General features: G+C 44.4%; 1 protein-coding gene across 1 annotated transcript in view; it reads right to left on the reverse strand.

Annotated features, from left to right (window-relative positions):
• Positions 1–8: 8 nt before the first annotated feature.
• The window catches only part of Pdpk1 (3-phosphoinositide dependent protein kinase 1), a 71,665-nt gene continuing 50,818 nt past the window's right edge, over positions 9–20,855 (reverse strand). The window contains exons 10-14 of the mRNA XM_026385221.2: positions 20,414–20,587; positions 16,243–16,460; positions 6,697–6,754; positions 5,798–5,950; positions 9–5,443 (exon numbers count right to left, since the gene is read on the reverse strand). Of these exons, the coding sequence (XP_026241006.1) occupies positions 5,327–5,443; positions 5,798–5,950; positions 6,697–6,754; positions 16,243–16,460; positions 20,414–20,587 (720 nt within the window). The 3' untranslated portion in view covers positions 9–5,326. The remainder of the gene's footprint in view (positions 5,444–5,797; positions 5,951–6,696; positions 6,755–16,242; positions 16,461–20,413; positions 20,588–20,855) is intronic.

Genomic DNA, 20,855 nt, shown 5'->3' on the forward strand with positions numbered 1-20,855 from the left:
CAAAAGGGTGCACTCTACATGCTTTTATTTCAAGACTACGGAGCATACGAGGGAAATTCATCATCCGGAACTATATCTAAAGCACAGATATTTGAAAAAAGAATAAACAGATTCATTAAATTATGATATGATTAAACCATGACCAAATAGAAAATTTATATAATAAAGCCAGAAAAAAAGTTGTAAAATATAATAGTTTACAATAATTATTCACATTCAAGGCTGTACATCAATACATACAACAACGTGGCCCCGAACATGAATTCAATCCAAATAATTCATATATTAGAATTTAAATAACACAGAATGAACTAGAGGCCGACAATAGCCAGCAAATAACCTTATATAAGAATAAAAATACAAAAGTGTATATCCTAGTATCATTGCATTATTTGTTTCCATAAGTTTGTTTTTTTTTTTTTTTTTTAATTTTTGCTTTGCCTGTACATCACAGTTACTGCTACAGACCAGGTAGAGGACATTACACACGGTGCAACTGACTGCCACCAACCTGAAGGACAGCAACATACTATCCATTCAACTTATGGTATGTGGTTGGAACTGCTGCTGCAGCTCCAAACACTGCAGCAGTTAAATTTGTCAACATCCAATCAAACTATGGTCAAAAGAGAGGCTTTCAGCCAGATGTTAGACTATAGTGGGCTACAAGTGTTTAAAAAAAAAAAATTTTTTTTTTTTTTTTTTTTTTTTTTGCCTTTTGTAAAAAGTTCTCTATACAGTTTGGTGTTTCTTCACATTGAAGAAAAGAATTACAGGGAAAATTCAGGTATTCACACTGGCTCATTCATTTACCTGCCATGGCCATCTCTGCAACAAATAAAAATGCTCTTTGCTGGAAAACAGTTTCCTTCCCAGAACGGTTCTCCACAGGCAGCCTAATTTACAACCTTGCAGTTTTGGGCTAGAAGCCAATGCCTCTCAGAGGCTCTGAAAATGGCTACAGCCCTGATTCAGGGGTTCTTGCCATACACTCTGCCCAAGAAGAAAGAGTCACACCCACTTGAGTCACCATCAGTTCATGCTGGGTTTTCAGTGAAACAAAATGGAAAAAAGCAAAAAAACATCTGTCAGGACACAGTACCTTCACCATATTCTCACAGAAGTGGTGGCCTCTCAAGTCACAGCAGTGAGCACCCTGCGTCTGTAATTCAGCCAGAGGAGGAACTGTGGTGCACCAGAGGTGGGCAGGAGACCCAATTCTGTACAATTCAGCCCTGAGCTCTGGTAGTCAAGTGGCACTGAGCATGGTGGTCAGAAAACCCTCTTGTACATGTTTCTCCTCAGAATCAATGGAACTCAGTAAATGTGGAGAAATAAAAACACAAACAAATTTGAATGGTCTGGACTTGAAGACCACTGGGCAACCTGCAGCACTGTGGGCAGGGAGAACACCTCACACTCATACCACCTCAGATCCACACTGCACAACGAAAGGCCTAGACATTGTGTTGTCCTGAACTGCTAAGAACTTCTGTTGAGGAGTGGAGGGACACACAAATGCACTCTTGTAAAACACAATCGTCTATACGGTTTCTTCTACAAATAGAGCCTTGCTCTGCTAGTGATCCCAAATGGTGTAATCTATAAACTTAAGTACAAATCACCCACTAAGCACGTGGCAAGGTCAGTTCAACTTTTTTTTTTTTTTATCTCTGCTGACTATGCAGAAGCAGATTCAGTACCATTGTGGACACAAAGTAAAAGATTTCTTAAAACATCACCAAGCACTTGGAAGCCATAGCAGCAGGAATGGAAGAGAACTAACATGCAAGCATGACCAGATTATTGCAATGAAAATAAGGAAATTAGCTCCTGGAAAAATCAGTCTCAAATGGATCTGCAGGAATGACATCATTTTAGCATTAACAAAAGAAAAGAGAGCAGTCATATTCATCATTCTTTGGAACACACAGCTTAGCAAAAACTGATTTGCTCAGAATCTGTAGAACACCAGGAAGGAGCCTGTTACTGAAACTCTGAGCATCTGAGCAACAAGACCAAGAGAGAGGAATATCTGAGTGAAATGATCAAACTCTTTAACCCTAAAATACCATTTGCTGGTATCTAAGGGGAAAAGATCAGAGTCAAATATAGAAAGATTTATAAGGACATTCATCACAGCATTATTTAAACAGTGAAAAACCAGAAATCACCTAAGTCTTTTACAATAGGGAAATAGATAAAACTATCATAAAAATTTATGACCATTAGACTCTACAATCATTAAAACATGCTTTTGAAGAACTGCTCATGACATGGGAAAGTACTTCAGATAAAATATCAAATGAAAAAGATGGATACAAAATAATGTACACTGTATGTTCCCAATTTAGTTTGAAAAGCAAATCAATGGAAGAGGGGACAGAATCTAGATCAAAATGCTCACAGTGGACTCTGGGTGGAGAGCCTAGTTGATTTTTTTCAGAAAGAAACCACTACTTTTAAGAAAGCACAGAATCACCTGGAGCTCTCTGGCTGGTGTGTGTGGATGTATGCCACAGGGCTGAGTCCTTCCAGCATGGACCACAAATACCAGAGCAGACTGAGAGCACTGGAGCAGGTGAAGTCCCTGTTTACTTTGGACTGACAACATAAGCCAACTTCTTAAAGCAAATTTCTAACAAGCCTCTAGGAAGTTAAGGTTGAGAATGGTAGACACACCACAGTGCCACTCCCTAGGGTAGAGAGGCTTAAGCTCTACACAGGGATGCCTGCTGCCCTGGCTGGCATCAGAGGAAAAAGGGTGCAAACAACCCATCTATACCTAGCACCTTCTGCATCCCCAGGGAGGCAGGGCACAGTGGGCTATCTGAGCCATGGCCACCAGTCTGCTACCCTCTGGGCTGGGAGAAGCCATAGAAAGGCATTTACATTTGTCCTTACTGGTCCTTAGTGGGACCCATGGCTCCTGGATCTATTAAACAGGAGGGCACTACTTTCTAACCTGGGCTAGAACCAACTTCTGTCTCCACAAACGCATGTCTACATGTACCCTGAAACCCACAGTACCTGCATGCTAGGTGACAGCTTGAGGGTGACTGGAAAAGCTAGACTAACATAAGTCAGGGCTAAAGAAGAATGTGCACGGCCCTTAAACAAAAAAGCAGCAAGGAAAAAAAGGGACAGCAAGTGAGGACCAAGGGGAACAGGGAACGGTATGGCATTTGTCTTGGCCCTCAGCCATGTGGTGGAGGAGGTTGGGATGGTGTTTATTGGTGAAGCCCAGGAGGTAGTGGTGCTCTCCAGAGGGCGCAGATAAAAGAAGACTTCTATTCTACTTCTTTATTCTAATTGGCCAGGTTCTCTTATTCAGCCGAGTCTTAGCCCTACTTGTTCCACTGTACCAGATTGCCCCAAGAGACCCCTTCTCTGCATGTGTGTGCACAGGCAGGAGAGTCAGGGAGCTACCCCTGCAGACACAGGACATTCTGAAGAGGTCAAAATAGCAACAAGGGGAGTGAGTCTGTACGGGATTTCAAGAAAAAAAAGCCAAGTGAGACTCACCTAACACAAGCAAGCCTTCTAAAGGCTGAGAGGAGACCTGGTCTGTTCCCCGCTCTCTGAGGATCCCCAAGGACAGGTGAGAACCTGACACATGCTCACTCACACACAGCTCTCACAGAAATGACTGTCAAGGCCTGGGGAATACCTCTGTGTTCCAGTCTAGCACTAGCGCAGCCCCACATTTGCACTTCCTCAGTTTAAAAAGAACCACTCTTATCATTAAAACAGTTTGGGAAAGAAAACTTTCTTCTCAGTTTGGACTGGCCTGGCATACCAGGTGATAGGTGTAAAGAGTATATTTTCTGTGGGCCTTTTGCTGGTGCCTTTATGAAGGTCTACAGAAATGGCAAAGTTGTTCCTGCCTTGGGGACATGGGAGTCAGATGGTGTCTGTGAGCAGACTGCAAAGGCAGATGCCTGCTCTTCTTCCTCAGGGACTGAAAGCCACCCTTCAGGGACAATCAAGGCAAGGACAGGCACATTTGAGACCTTTTGGAGCACTCTGCCTGGAAGCAGCAAAGCAAAGCAAGGAACTGGTACATTCTGGTCTCTAACACAAAGCAAAGCACTGCTATGGAAGCGAAAAAGGAAAGTCGCCTTAAAACTGGCAGAAGACACCAGATCAAACAGACTCAGGCTTCAGTGGGCTATTCTAATGTCCCAGGCAACAGTAAATAACACTTTTTTCTAAACTCCACCCTCATTGGCCAAGTGACCAGGCAGTGCGGGAAGAAGGCTTTTAGATTTCCAACACAGAAATGTAAAAACTGAGCTATCTTTGAGAAGTGTTTAGCCACAACATGAACAAGGGCACGTAAGGCTGGGCAGGAGACTGAAGCACCCTGGGACTGCTGACACTAGGATTCTCTCAAGCCTGACCTTACTAGTAGCCTGTACATTTAAAACTTTCCAGAGATTCGCAGGAAGGCCTGAGGATTCTGTGGTACCTCCTGACCTTGCCAAGTACAGGACAGGGTTCTGTGTATCTGGCAAAAACTCAGCTGGGTGCTAACCTGGTTTCTATCTGACAATGCCCCTCCCAAGCATGTGCTTGGCTTGGCATCCAGCCCCACTGAAGGACACTGCTAGGAGGTGGGACTTGGGAGCTGAGACCCAGGAGGGCTCCTTGTAACTGCAGCAGCCTGCTCTGCATGTCATCTCCACAGTCTTGCCTACTCTTCACCTCTCAATCTGCCTGCCAGACAGTAGGAACCACAGAAATCCTGTCACCAGAGCCACAACAGGAGACACAAAGGGCCAGGCCACACCTCCAGGGCCATGCATGAGGAACATAAGGTAGGGAGCACACTCACAAAGCTAAGAACCCTGTCTGTAGTACACGCAGTACGGTGCACAGAGGTTCCCTGGTGAAGGGCTCCGTGACAGTGGGGTTGGGCAGAAAGAGCCAGTCCCTGGGCCACAGTAGGAGTGGTGCGTGGCAGGCACATGGTTCTGATGGATGCTAGGAGGGGCTGGTGACACCAAGTCTAGCCACTGGTCTGGGCAGGAGCTGGGCTGCCGTGCAAGGGGCTGGGTCTTCACGGCCCCAAGAGCACATGGAAGCCTCCACAAAGCACAGAGAGCAAGCAAAGCGACCCTGAATTCCTGTTTGTTACTGGTTTTGTTCTTTGTGTGGTTGGGTATTTTTTTTCTTTTCTTTTAAATAAAAAAGCTGGAAGGTTTCCGCTGTCCGCATTCTCCTTGAGATGGCTGGCAGGTGGTCTGGAAGTGTCCCGGGTGGCGGCCGAGCCGCGCTGGGGCAGGTATCCTGGCAGCGAAGGGCAGCTCGGCCGCAGGCTACGTCACTGCACAGCAGCATCTGGGTGGCTCTGGTATCGCTGCCTCCAAACCTCCTGGATCTTTCTGCACCACTTGTGAGCATTCCCACTTGGATCCATCAGGTAATATGTCCTGTTAGGCTGCAAAGACAGAGTACCTGATGTTCTCCAGGGAGTCCCACCCAGCCTCCATCCCGTCCTGTGTCCTGCTGCTAGTGCTACAAGTGCCTTGGAGAAGCCTGTGAGCACAGGAGGCTTCTTCTTTCCACATATGCAGAAATTAAATATGCAGGCAAGTGACCACCCCAAGTTGAAAAAAAAGCCCTGGGTGTCTCCCAGCCCAATTCAGGGCTGAGCAGCTAATGCAGATTCTCAGGGAGATGGGAAAGTGCCATGGTCCCAGCTGCTCCCTTGACCAAAACGAGGGATGCTGTCAGCGGAAGCACTGAGGTCTATGACAATACTGCCAGTAAGAGTTCTTAGGAACAGACTCACCGTGTGAACAAAGAAAGTTTTAAAATTCTTGGCTTCTGGTCGGAGTTCTTGTGACCATGGAATTTCACCTTTTAGAACTTTGTTGACAGGATCAACATAATATAGATGTGGCCCTTCTGTAAGCAGCAGCTGTCGTCGTCGTGCAAATAAACCCTGATACAAACAAACAAACAACCCTATCATCAAGATTCACAGGTGAGTGTGGACAACATGCACTGCTACCTCAGAGGGAACTCACCTAAAGTAGCTCAGTGCACAGGGATCATGCCAGCTACCTCTCCACTGAGCTAGGACACCTTGTACCCCACCTAGACCCTGCTGCTGAGCTCACACAGATGGGCCATTGACCACCATCCCACTGTCCCCTGGCCTGTCTAAGTCACAGAAGCCCACTCTGGGCAGGCCAGGTCAAATACAGCCCACCTGCATGGAGAATTTCACTGGGTGGAAGCTGCACAGGTAGGAAGGGCAGTTAAGAGTCATGCTTAGAATGGTTGAAGAGTCTGGTATTTTCTGACACAATCTGCTTAATCCATAAAACATAATACTGATGAAATATTAGACCACCTGCTAGGGTACTAGACATGGACTCCACAGGACAGACACCTTGAAATGGGAAGCCAGGTTCCAGAGCCAGAGCTGAAGCTGGCTTTCCACCTGCCCTTTGCTGACTCCCTGTGGGAGTTCCAACTTTTTGGAACTCAGCAGGGTTCCAACTGTTTCCCTGAGGGCTTAAATCTTCCTGGACTATTAAATCTAGAGATTTCTTTATAGAGTGCCAGGATGAAGAACACTATGTCAACACATCATGGCAGGAGCCCAAGAAAGGAGAGCTAAGCCAAACTAGCAGTGGGAGGAAGTCACCTATGAAGACAAAAATCAGCAGGAGTCTGACTCACCTTTCGCTTATCCACTGGACCCATTTTTAGTATTAGATTATTTTCTACAAATTGGTGCCTATAAAAAAAAAAAAGAAGAAGAAAACAAGAATAAGACACTCACAGAAACTCCCCAGACTCCTTCTTTCAGACAAACCCCACAGGACCTCTGGGATTCTGCACTATCAAGACTGTCACCTGCAGATCCAGCCAGGCTTCAGATACAGGAGACAACTCCTAATGCGACACATGGGACATTTCACCTATGTCTGGACCAAAGTCCTATAGTCACTTCTTGGCTGGGGTATCTACGCAGCAGAGAACAGGTAGAGGGGATGGTACCCTGAACCCAGAGGCAACACATAGCAAATGCAGGAGGCCCTGGGTTCAATCCCTAGTACACATGTGCACCCACCCCCCAACACAAACCTATGGTGAGAGAAGAGGTAAATAATCCATTCAGGATGAGATTGTGATAATTAAGCTACTTCCCATGCCAGGATTCCCCAGTTCAGGGTGTACAATCTAGAGTGCTTTAAGATCACAAATTCTTGAAAGACCCAACTTGGACCTGGTTTAAGAATGTCTTGACATAAGCACAGACATGGTGTGTCCTTGGACTAGAGAGTGGGACATCTGGCTTCTGAGTGGGAACCTACTTTTTGGTAGCAATGAAAGAATGAATTAAAAATGAGTGATGTTGGGGCTCAGGCTATTTAGCTCAGTGGTAGAGCCTGTGTCTAGCACATGAGGCCCCGAGTTTGATCCTGAACACCACGTAAAAATAAATAAAGGTATTGTGCCCATCTACAACTGAAAATTTTAAAAAGAGTGATGCTGAGAAAGGCAAAGAGTTTTGTTCACAAGTATGCCCCCATGCCACACCATGGAAAAGGGAGGCAAGCACACAACTGGGCCAAATCTCCATGGACTGTTTGGGCGGAAGACAGGTCAGGCTGCTGGATTCTCTCACACACATGCCAACAAGAACAAAGGCAGCACCTGGGGAGAGAATACACTGATGCGGAGTATTTGGAGAATCCCCCCAAATACATCCCTGAAACAAAAAATGATCTTCCCTGGCATTAAGAAGGGAGAAAGGGTAGGCTTAATAGCTTATCTCAAAAAAGGTACTAATGAATAATAGCCACTGCCTTATTTATTACCAAAAATAAATGTCTTGTGGCTTTTTTATGTGCACCATAATTTAATTGATGTGACACACCAGATTCTTATCAGGAATGACTGACAAAATTATTTTTCTTGATTTAAGTAAAAATAACTTGTAGTTAAATCAATATTTTGGCTATAATCCCACTTCAGTAAATTGTATCATTGTTTCCCCTTTTTAAAGTTATGCCTGGACTTAATAAGTAATATTCAGTATTATGCAAAAATGGTGAATTCCATCTCGAAACTTGTTTTATATTTGGATTTATATAAGTGATTATGTGAATATGCTTAAATATAGGGGGAAATCTCCTTTCACTCTCTCAGAACCAAGCATGATTCACATGTGTTTCAATTTGTGTTCATTAGCTTATTAAAGGCAATGGCTAAAGATAAGGTAGCAGTGTCTACTTTATATTTTTGTTGATCATGTCAATTTAATTAGAATCCCAGGTATCTAAAATGCTGTTTTTTCTTTATGGAAAGGCCTTTTAGTATGGTTCATGTATTATATTAAATAAAGAATATTTAACACTTCTTTAAAAAAAAAAAAAAAGAATGTCTTTTCTGGGATAGGGCAGAGTATAAACTCAGCAGGCACTAGCCCCGGGTCTGACCCCAGCACCTGGAGGGGGGATATCTTTTCTGGAATCCCTATCATACTAATATAATACATCCCTTTAAATGTGGCAAATCTGGAAAACAAAGTTTCAAGTACAGGCTTTGTTATAATACCCATCAGCAGCAAGTACAACACTTCACTTTGCCTCCTAAAAGCATAAGAGATCATTTAAAAAATATTTTTTTAGTTGTCAATGAACCTTTATATCGCTTATTTATATGCAGTGCTAAGAATTGAACCCAGTGCCTCACACATGCTAGGCAAGTGCTCTACCACTAAGTTATAACCCCAGCCCAAGAGGTCATCTTAATGTCTATAGGTTACCTCACTTGTTAAAGCTAATAGCTACTGATTTATATATTACACCACCCCCCTACCCCCATGCAGTGATGGGGATGGAACCCAGGGCCTGTGCATGCCAGGCAAGTGATCAACCATTGAACTATTCCCCCAGCCCTATATCTAGCTGATTCCACTGAAATCCCTAATCTGAGGTTCTCCTGTAGAATACTGTTTTTATATTTGAAAAAGGCCTAAGACAACCATGTAAGTACCTGGGCAACTTACCAAGGGGCCAGAGCACTTGTAAGAAGAAGAGCTGAACTGGAAAAACCCAATTCTCCCATCAAACTCTACTATCCCCACAGCCTGATCCATTCTGGCCTGTCTAGGCCAAGTCTTGGCCAAAGGCACTCTGTAGGCTTTGAGAACCAGAGGCAATACAAGGAAATGGAGGTGGTCCTGGGTTCAATCCTTAGTGCACCTGTGCATGTGTGCGTGCGCATGCATGTATGTACACACACACACACACACACACACACACACACACACACACACACGGTGAGAGAAGAGGCAAAGAATCCCCTAAAAGGCCTGATGCATAAGCAAGGAAAAAGGAGGCCTCATGGTGCCATCTTGTCCTTGGCTCTCACAGTGCATGAGAAAGTAAGTCTGAAAGATTAAACCAGACAAGGGGAGTACCAGAAGATGATGAGGGAAATTCTTCAAGCTATGCGGGAGGAGTTGCCTTCCAAGCCCAAAGTAAGAGTCACCAAACACAAAACCACAGCCTGGACTACATGAGAACAAAAACAACTCTAACCACAAAACAACCAGGATAACAGGCTGTGGAAGGGACAACACCTGTGCTCCACAGAGCCAACACCAAGCGCCGCAAGAGGCCACCAGTCTCAGCAGAAAAGTGAACAAAGCACCCAAATTGGAAGCTCCCCAAAAGAACGAGGTAATACAAAAACATTTTCAGTAGTCTTTAATAAAGAAATGGGATTGAGCATCCTTTGTACCATTCTTCTGGGACCACTGGGGTTGCAGGGGGATACAATTGTACTCATGCAGCACTAATGGCCTGAAATGAGGCCATGCTGGAAAAGCAATTTAGAAATGCATATCAGGAAGTAATCCCACTTTAGAAATCTAGCCTTAGAAGGAAAAGGAAAAGGAAAAGGAGGACAGAGAGGTCCAGAGCATTATCATTCAGAGAGAAAGTGAAGCCTGTGATAACTTAGCAGCAGAACATGTAGGCACCACAGGAAGTAGTGCCACTCACTCCTGTGCAAATGTGGAACCCCTACCTTGCTGAGGCCCACGAGTCAGAGAGTACAGGGGGCAAACAGAGGCCAAGAAAACTCCATTATTAGCAGTTATATCACAGTGTACTAGCTTAGTTAGCCAATGAGCTTACAAGTAACTTATTTATCTACTTTGAAAGTTTAAGTACTTTAGCCAGGTGTAGTGGTGCATGCCTGTAATCCCAGCAACTCAGGAAGGCTAAGGCAGGAGGATCAAAATTTTGAGGTCAGAACCAGCGACTTAAAAAAAAAGAACTGGGAAAGTAGCTTGGTAGTAAAGTGCCCCTAGATTCAATCCCCAGTACCCCAAAAGAAAGGAAAAAATACTTCCAAGGAAGAAATATATATATATATTTTTAAGTTGCAGATAGACACAATATCTTTATTTATTTATTTTTATGTGGTGCTGAGGACCGAACCCAGGGCCTCACGTGTGTGAGCAAGCGCTCTACCACTGAGCTACAATCCCAGCCCAGAAGGAATCATTTTGATTTTTTACTTCAGAGTCAATTTCCACTCCTGAAGAAACCTCCTGCTCCTCCAAGTGTACTTCTTCTCCCTGGCAGGTTGTAGAAGCCATTTGAAGACTTCGAGCCAAAACCAAACCTCAATCAGAGATACAGCTAACTATTCAGTGGACAACCTTTCTTACACACACAGCATTTGGCTCCCCAAAACAGATGACATCTCTCAGCATCACTATATAGTGGCTGAGTATCTGATGACATCTACTTTCAACCCACAAGAGATGACAATGTAAAATCCTGCTCTTCCCCAACTCCAAAGCCTAGATTCTCTCCTCTTCCTCCCCTGTACCCCACACAGACCCCAAAGAGACCCATCTTGAAAGATCTGAGCATGAAACACCCAGAAAAACTCCATCTGGAGAGCACAGTGAGGCTGTGGGACTGGGAGTGGCTGCCCTGAATTCCAGGAAGGCTCTCTAGACCTCGATTCACTTGGGTGGGGGACCAGTGTCAATGGCTGATGGGACATCGTTTGCTCTGGAAGGTCCACCCTCTACTCTTTAGGTCTTGGACTTCAACTTGATGGAGACCCAAAAGATCTGTCTCCAGATTCTATCCACCAAACGGACTGAGAAACAAACGAAGACATTTTCAAATATTTATTTGAGTCATTAAAACAATAAATCCGTTGCATAAATAATATTTAAAAGTGACCCCCTCTGTCCCCAGAATGGTGGCACACTCCTGTGAGCCATCTACTTGGGAGGCTGACATAGAAGGATTGAAGTCTAAGGGCAGTGTGGGCAACTCAGTGAGACACTGTGCCAAAATAAAAATAATAAAGTGCTGAGGATAGGCCCCGTGTTCCATATCTAGGACTGTAGCAAAAATAGTTAATGGAATGAGAAGCATGGTTATGCATTTTAAAAATCTAATTTAGAAGGATGGAGCTGGACTCTCACATCTGTCCTTCAGGCTCCAGTATGTAAAGATGCAGCCTCATTCTGATGTACTGCTAGAAAAAGGAAGGTTTTAAGAGCCTCTTAGATAATTGTGGATACTCTTCTTTGATATTTTACTAAAACTCAAAAAGTAGTAGTTTCTTAAAGATGAACAGCATTAAGGAGCTTTCCATGCTCTGTGACTTTAACATCACCAATCTACCTCACACTTGAAATGGACCTTCTGCCATTACATGATTCTACAATAGCACACTGTGGAGTCATCTGGGAAATACTGGAGAGCTTCCAAATGGCAACAAGTATCACTCTACAATATCAATGAATTAATTCATTAGCATCACCACTAATCTCCTCAAAAGTCTTCAAGTACTGAGAAGATGTCAAACTACAATAACAACTTTCCAAAATCCTAATTTTCACTTGAACATTTCAATTTTATCATCGGTACAGATACTAGCAATTGTTTTCTTTGAAAAACAAATTATCAAGAAAAATGTCATCCAAGTGCTCACACCTGCACAACTGCAGTTGGCCAATCAATCAGACTCTAGTGGTGATGGTGTTACCTGGAGAGTGTGCAAATAAGTGCTTTCCTTGAAACAGCTATCACACCTGTGTTCTAAGCAGAAGTGCCAAGGCATACTTTCCATGTCTTCACGTGGAACATCAACCAAACTCATTATTTCTAGGAATACTTGAAAGTGAGACCAGCTTCTTTTCTTTCTATGAGCATGTGGCTATGAAGAACTAATATGGCCCTGCACTGCTTGATGCCTAGGCCTCAATTGATGCCAGCAGTTGTATCCACCACAGCTTCTGCACCTCAGCACAAAGGAGCACATATTGTTCCACAACAACTATTTGAACAGGGACTCTTGCACATTTCGACTATGTCAGCACTGTCTGTGCTTACCGCCAAGAACTTCAAAACAACAGAACATCTTTGGTGAGAAGCTGAGTGGTACCAGATGAATACAAGCAAAGCAACAAGTCCTGTCCTGTGTGCACATTCATTCACAACTTGCCTTACAGGAGAAAGCAGGGATATGAATTCCCTCTTCTATGGTGCATTTCCACTGTCTTGTGGACAGTGGCAGTGTTGGCTTCCATGCAGGAAGCACAGTTGCAGCCAGGAGCCTCTGTCTCCCAGGGACTGTGTAGCCTCTGTATCCTCAGCCTAACTTTTCTGTGTGCTTCAAAGGCTTTTTAATTTCTAGTCTGGGACACTGTAAAAGTGCTTAGCTATTAAAGAGCTCAGCACATACACATTTAAAATGTTCCTTTTAAGTAGAAAATATTACCTTTAAAAATTTCTCTATCTTTAAAACTCTGAACTGTTGGTCTCAAAAAGATGTTGCAGGGCTAGGGAGATAGCCAGTGATAGAGCACTTGCCCAGTATGTACAAGGTCCCCAGTTCAATCCCCATCACCCTCCCCCCCAAAAAGTTGTAATTAATTTATATTCAGAACTATAATATTGTGCAAAGTTCTGTTCAGACAGGAAAAAAAGCAAAGCATTAAGATCTATAAAGTCATAGGAAAGCTAGCTTTTATCCCATTTTTGTTTTGTATTTACAATTTTGCCTAGTTTCACTGGTGTAGATTCCTCCTGCCACATATAAAGCTCTCTGACATGTCAGTTTCTTTTGTTTGAAGAAGTTGCAATTGAATCCAGGGTCTTGTTCGTGCTAAGCAAGTGCTCTATCACTGAGGTACATCCCCGGCCTTTCTCCTTCTTTTTTAATAACTGACAATCAATTTATTAAAATAATTGATTTAGGCATCTGCAATGGTGATGACAACTTGGCTCCTGGCTTGAAGTTGACAGAAAAAACTTGCTTAACATTCTGGGAAGGGCTGGAAAGTCAGTGTGTTGCTGTGGATTCTCTTTTGTAAACGACTCTGTGTCTAAGAACCTTCACCATAAGGCACTTTCTAGATGATCTCAGGGTCTTAGTAGGTTTCCGAATGGCTCCTTTCACTTTGTTTTTGTTTTTTTAAAGAGAGAGACAGAGAGAGAGAGAGCGAGCGAGAGCGAGCTTTTTTTTTTAATATTTATTTTTTAGTTTTCGGTGGACACAACATCCTTGTTTGTATGTGGTGCTGAGGATCAAACCCGGGCCGCACGCATGCCAGGCAAGCGCGCTACCAGTTGAGCCACATCCACAGCCCTGCTCCTTTCACTTTGAAGGATCCTTTTCCTTTGACCTCTCAAGTCAGCATGCACCTTCTCCAGGGACTTCCTGCTGCAGCTGGTGAAGGTAACCCTAACACAATGGAGTACCACCTCTGGTTCTATGAGGTCCTTCCAGTATTTTTAAAAGCCATGGATGCCAGGTATGGTGGCACATGCCAGGAGTGGGAGGCTGAGACAGGAGGAGCCAAGGTTTGAGGACAGCCGGGGCAACTTAATGAGACCAAAATAAAATTAAGCTAGGCTTCTTTTCAGCATCTTTAGACTTGAGCAATGCTGCAGCAGTTGAGAAGGCAGGCTTCTCCTCTGTTAAGCCAATGGCTCGTACTCACATACGAAAAATACACATTTTACTTCTGGAGAAAAACATTAATATCTGAAGTAGGTTTTAGTACAATTTACAAAATCTCTTGATAAATTTGTTAATAATAGTACAAAACAAGTCAATGAAGTATACTTACTTCTTCTTGTGCTTCCATGTAGGCTCAAGGAAAACATCAGGATTTCAAAGTGATTTATTGAATGATATAAAATTACAAAGATTATAGCAGGTATAACTGAAGATTGCTAGTAAGGGTTCAGTGGAAATATTGAGAACCTATTACTCTCCAAAACTACACATATTTAAACCATAAACCTACTAACTTCAGAAAATTCTAGAAATAACAATACACATTCCATTAATTGTCAAAATAATGTCCACCCTACAGCATGGAGCCACTAAAAAAACCTCTCCTGCACACTACCAGAGACTAAGAATGAATAATTTTAATAGCATCATACACCCAAGTCCCGGCCTTGAGCTTAGGGACTCCCCAGTCTCACTGTTCACAAGAACAAGATGCTTGAAGGATTGACCACTGTCAAATTCGAGATCCTCCAAGCTCTCTGTAGTTATCACCTTTCACAATGAGCCTGAAATCTGGAGGAAAAGGAAAGAGAACCCTAAATCCAAAGGACACAAGCAGGAGGATGCAAGCTCCCCTGTCCAGCCTGCCACTGAATCACCTAGGGTGACCCTGCCCCTGGGCAGAGATACAGACCTTTTAGGGGTCATCAGAGGAGCCAAGATGCACACACACCTGGAGAGGAGCCAGTGAAGAGCAGGTTGGCTGGAGGCCCAACATGCAAGAGCCCAGTAAGCCACCATACAGCCCAGCACACACACTTGTTCAGAGCTGTGTCCAGCACTGCTGAAGCTGTTTTTCATCAAACATTCTTTGCTCCTATCCCTAGCAATACCACTTAAGGAAAAAGTGAGTTAAAGGACAAACTTACACTCCCTAGAATTGTAGGTTATTTCTGGGGAGTCAACATTTATACTCTTTTTCCAGAGATAATTTCTGATGATACAATATCCCATTCTTAGCTACGTGCAGCTTTTCCCTCTGCATCTCATTGGGGAAGCTTCTGAGGGCTCATCTCCTCTCTCCTCACAAGTCCCCAGTCTCATGCATCCTCTCTCCTTCTTTGCCAAAGCTTCAACTCTCCCCTTCCTATCTTCTATTTTCACCCCACCTCAACATGCCTTCCCAAGAGATGCCACCACCTTGGGTGTGTCTGCCTACATGAAAGGTAAAAGCATAAACACACTTGAGGCTGGGGTTATAGCTCAGTTGGTAGAGTACTTGCCTTGCATGCACAAGACTGTGGGTTCGATCCCCAGCACCAAAAAAAAAAAAAAAAAAAAGCATAAAAACACTTGAAGAAAATGCAGTTAAAAATACTGATGCCCTTTTCAAGAGACTATGTTAGAAAACAATAAAAACATGGACAGGATGGACTTTGTGAGAATTTGCAACTTCTATACAAAACAACAGCATGGATAGACTAAAGAGATAAACTGTAGAAAAATGTTGGCTAAGTATACAACAGAGAATATCTTTCATTATGGCTCTTAAAAGTCAATTTTAAAAAGATGCAAAATATACAAGAAAAAGCAGAGGATACAAGGCACCTCAAAAAATTTAAAAAAAAAGAAAGAAAGAAAAAGAAAAAAAGAAAAAACACAATGGCCAATGAACATGGAAAACATCTGCTTCAATACAAACAAAAATCAGGACCTTAGAAACACCCAAATGTCTCTCTATGGGCAGCATCTATTTTAGTCATAGGGACTCCACACCTACACCTGGGCCATCCAAATGCCTGGCAGAGCAAGGGAACTGTCTCCAGCCTTGCCCACTAGAACCAAGGCTCTGAGGGTCCCAACCCACTTAATAACTGACCCTGCAGCATGCTTCAGGCATGGGGAGGTGTTACCAGGCAAGATCTCCCTCCAGCCCTGCCAGCCACTCTCTGGGCTCATTGCATTTCTAGTGTTGGTTATACCTGTATTTCTTTTTTTTAGAGGTAGAGGGGAAACGAGGATTTAATGAGGTGCTTTACCCCCAGCCCTTTTTTTTTTTTTTTTAAATTTTGAAGCAGGGTCTCACTAAGTTGCTTAGGGTCTTGATAAGTTGCTGAGGCTGCCTTGAACTTGCAATCCTCCTGCCTCAGCCTCCCAAGTCTCTAGGATTATAGGCATGCGCCACTGGCTCAGCCACTATACTATACTTCTTACCAAGGATTTCCACCAGCTTGCTTCTCCAATAATAACCTCTTCTCATCTTCAGAAAACTGCAAGTCCAGTTCAAAAGAGTTAGTGTCCAAATCGTGGATGTACTGCTCTATGTTGCTGCCTGACCTGTGGGGCAGGCCCGCATCTGCCGTAGACAGGGAGTGGGAGGAGGAAGATGAGGACACCTGCATGCAGCCAAACTGGCTCAGGAGATTGTCATACTGTGGGGAAGAAGAACAAAAGAGAAAGATGCCTTAATTTTCCTCTAGGGTCAAAGACAAAGACACATACACACACACACAGCCCACCTCTATGACCTTCTCATATCTGGTGAGCTTACACACACCACAAAGGCAGGTAGTCCATTGATCCCTTCTGGAAAGCATGTACAGATCCAATTCTCCTTCACTGGCCATTTGGCCATCTAGCCAAGGCAGGACCAAACCTCCAGGATTTCTCTTCCAATAGGAGCAAGGGACAGAGAGAGAAGCTGTGTATGCCTCAGCCTTTTATTACCAGGGAGATCGAGATCTGGGACCCTCATCTAGCCCAGCAAAAGGGTAGCAGCAACCTAAGGCCTCTTGGACCCACAAGAGAAAGAGACCAGAGGCTGTACCCTCCGGGCAAAGAACTTAATACCCAGGCGTACTCCTCTTTTGGCCCTGTGTTCTTGAGTCGGTACTACATATTTTGATTTGACTTACCATGTCTTCAATTAAAAAAAAAAAAAAACATATTCTTTTTATCTCAGTGAAGAGTAATTAACTTGGTATAAACAACGTTATCGGTTACTCTAAGAAACATATAAACCAGTATAGACAGAAAACAGCTATTCACAAATGATCCACATGGGCAGAGCTGTGCATCAGCTTACTCCTGAAGCCACCCCAGCTTTAGGCCCCACACCTGACTCCTGCCTTCTACCCCATAGAGGATACCTCCTGCCCTCTGCAGGCCCTACACCCAGCCTCCTCACATGCTACCCAGTGGACTTTCCTGAAAGCACCTGCTCACACAGCCCTGCAGCAGTCACAGCCTCTCCTTGCTGTCTCCATAATTGATGTAGTCTCGGTTTCTTTCTTTTTTTTTTTTTTAATAAATCTTTTCTCTTCATTTTTTTGGGGGGAGGGAGGTGTTACTGGGGATTGAACTCAGGGGTACTCAACCACTGAGCCACACATCCCCTGCCCTATTTTTTTGTATTTTATTTAGAGACAGGTCTCATTGAGTTGTTTAGCACCTCACCTTTGCTGAGGCTGGCTTTGAACTTTTTTTTTTTTAAAGAGAGAAGGGGGGGAGAGAGAGAGAGAGAGAGAGAGAGAGAGAGAATTTTAATATTTATTTTTTAGTTTTCGGCGGACACAACATCTTTGTTGGTATGTGGTGCTGAGGATCGAACCCGGGCCGCACGCATGCCAGGCGAGCACGCTACCGCTTGAGCCACATCCCCAGCCCCAGTCTCGGTTTCTTAAGAACTCCCTAACTCAAGGATGCCTATGCATGAAGTTTACAGAGATAACCACAAATCCCCCATCTGGGGGGCATAAGAGCCTTTGGAGCCAGCAAAGTGGCTACTACCATTTTCTCCTTTTCTGACAGAGAAACCAAGGCTCAGAAACTGGCCCTAGGATGCTGCTGGCAAAAACTGAATTTAGTACCAATGTAGCACTGACTCTCCTGTGTCTCAGAGATGACATGACCACAACACACTGGGTCATTCTTGCTTTGGAGCTCCCACACATTATCCCATGGCCAGCTCCAGAAGCACTATGCTAGTCTCCACGCCTCCTCTCAGTAGCCCAGCTTAGAGCCAGGGCCAGGGCCAAGGTGAGTCCCAGGCAGAACACACGGGAAAGGGGATTCCTGGGTGGGAGTAAGGTGCTGCCAATGGGCACCATGGAACATCCAACTCTGCTGACCCATGTGGATCCTTCTTCGCAAGAGCCCAGCCTTGGCTAGGTTCACTCCGATGTTACAGAGACCAGCAAAAAATGTCACCATCAGCAGGCTGCAGGGGATCAGTATGCCTGCTGTCCTTGTACCAACTCCAGAGTGGACACTGGACTCTTAGGTGAAGGAGTTCTATCCACAGGGAGAGAGCATCTCCAGAGTGGACTTCCCTATGCCAACACTCCCTCTGCCAAGCCTTTTCCTAGGCTCACTAGTTGTCCAAAGGTGAGCTTTGGCATGGGGAGCTCTCGCCCAGGTGCTTCCCAAGGACTTAGTGGGACAGCTAAGCAGTGGTCGCCTAAAAAAAGAGGCTTATGACGCTCAGAGCTAGAGTTTATAGTGGCAGCCAAAGCTTGTGATCAAAAATTCAGTATCTACAGCATCACAGATACAGATCTGCAGAGATACTCAGGGTGTGAAGTGCACTCATGCATGATGCTCATCACACCCTGCATGAAGAGAAGCTCCTGGGTATTCAGACTAGAGACACAAGAGCCTATATGATTCCTTCAGAGTGTGGCTGGTCCCTGGGAATAACAGGAAAGGGGCACAGAGCCCATGGGCTGAAAATTGCCTATCAGTCCCAAGTGAGACTTCTAAAGGTATGAAAGGCTCAGCTGGGAAAGCTCCTGCTGACCCTGACCCTAGGGGGCAGCATCTGGCCAGCATGTAGGGAAGCAGGTAAGAGACTCTGAACTCCTGGGGCTGAGGTTTCTGGAGCTTATACAGTGGAGGCTATGGATGGCTGTGGGAAGCAGATACATAGATGCTCTTGAGTCTTGCTAAAGTCTGGGTACAAAGGGTATTTTAGGACAAAAGGGTGGATGTGCTTTACAGGAAGGGGACATAGGGAACCCTTGATGTGTTGCCAGGCAAGGTGGCACACAACCTGTAATCCCAGTGACTTGGAAGGCAGAGGCAGGAGGATCACAAGTTCGAGGCCAGTCTCAGCAACTTAGTGGGATCCTCAGCAAGTTAGGGAGACTCTATCTCAAAAATTAAAAGAACTGGGTAGATGTAGCTCAGTGGTATAGCACTCTTGGGATCAAGCCACAGTACTGGCAACATGTGATCTCTACGAGATGAAACCAGTAGTGATTGTAATTTAGCTTTGGAAGACTTTTAGACATGAGCTAGAACTCCTCAGTCAACTGAAGTGGAACTCTATGAACTTATTCTAACTGGTTAGAATAAGCCATGATGATAGAATCATACCAGAAAAATGAACGGTCAATGATAATAAACTTTTATAATACTAATTTTTATTTATTTATTTATTTATTTTTGTGTGGTGGTACTAGAGATTGAACCCAGGGGTGTTTTACCACTGAGCTACATCCCCCAGCCCTTTTTATTTTTTGAGATGGAGTCTCTCTAAGTTCCTCAGACTAGCCTTGAACTTGTCGTCCTCCTGCCTCAGCCCCCAGAATAGCTGGGATTACAGACATGTGCCACCACACCTAGGAGATAGTGAATTTTTAAATCATACTTAAATGTTGGGGGGTAACAATGGAAGATGATAAGAGGAGCTTGGATAAAAAAGACTGAAGGCTGGAGGTGGGCATACGATAGCTCCTTATAACTTTCTGCCCTTTTTTGCATGTTTCCCATTTTCTAGGATAAAAAGTTTTAAGAATAAGTGTACTTAAGATCTGATGTGTGTGGTTAAGCCTTGGGAGACAAGGAGCTTCAAAACCAGTGACAGAGATGTTCATAGAGCCAGGTGTTGTACCCTCATAACTGGCTCCAGTTCCTGCTGAGCATCAAGCTGCAGTGACCAGAGTCCACCCTCCATGTACATTCCTGCGAGTTCAAAGAGCAGCACTTTAAGCTTTTTTTGGAAAAATAAGCAATATTCCTGAACATCTTAGACACAATTATAATGGCACCAGGAGACCCAGTGCCAGGAGCTCAGGGATGCCTCCAGGGCACTGCTTCCCAACCCAGGGCTGGGTTCCAGTCTCACTCCTGAGGGAAAACTCCCCAGACTTTTCACAGCTGAAGATATGAGAGAAAGGAATTAGCCCACCCAGGCCTCATGGTAGCGAAGCATTTTACCACGGATAGGTTTACAACACTGGCTCATACTTCAGCCACTAATCACACAAATCAATGTCCTATAGCATGTGGGCACGGACCCTGAGTGCACAGAGGAACCATGTTCACATAGCATGACAAGCACAACTCTTCTCTGCCCAGGCTATCCCAACAGGGGTCAGCTTACATTGCCATAGCAGTCCTCGTCGTCCTCTGACATGGCTGGCAAGTAAGCTGTAAGCTTCGGAGGTGTCTGCTGGTGCAGATTCTCCCATGTGATGGACTCAAAGAATGGATGAGCTTTGAGAGGTTCGTACCCTTCCATCTCTTCACAGCCTAATCGCTTTGTGGCATCTAAAACCTTAAATGATAGTCAAGACAAGTTACTGCCTGAGTCAAAATGTAATTTTTGACCATTTTTTTTTTTTTTTTGAGCAATTCTTTCTGATTCTCAGTTACTCCTGGAAAGAGCAGAGGCAACACAGTCGACCTCCAGGCCTGCCCACTCCTTCTGTGGGGCTGTAAGGGTGGTTGAGGCCTCTCTGGGTTCCTGCCTCACTTGAGGGGCTCTGCCCAAAGACTCCCACAGATGAAAATGAATCTCCATTTCAAAACACAGTGGGCAGCAG

Source organism: Urocitellus parryii, chromosome 9, assembly GCF_045843805.1.
Source record: "Urocitellus parryii isolate mUroPar1 chromosome 9, mUroPar1.hap1, whole genome shotgun sequence".
In the NCBI taxonomy this organism is placed as follows: Eukaryota; Metazoa; Chordata; class Mammalia; order Rodentia; family Sciuridae; genus Urocitellus; species Urocitellus parryii.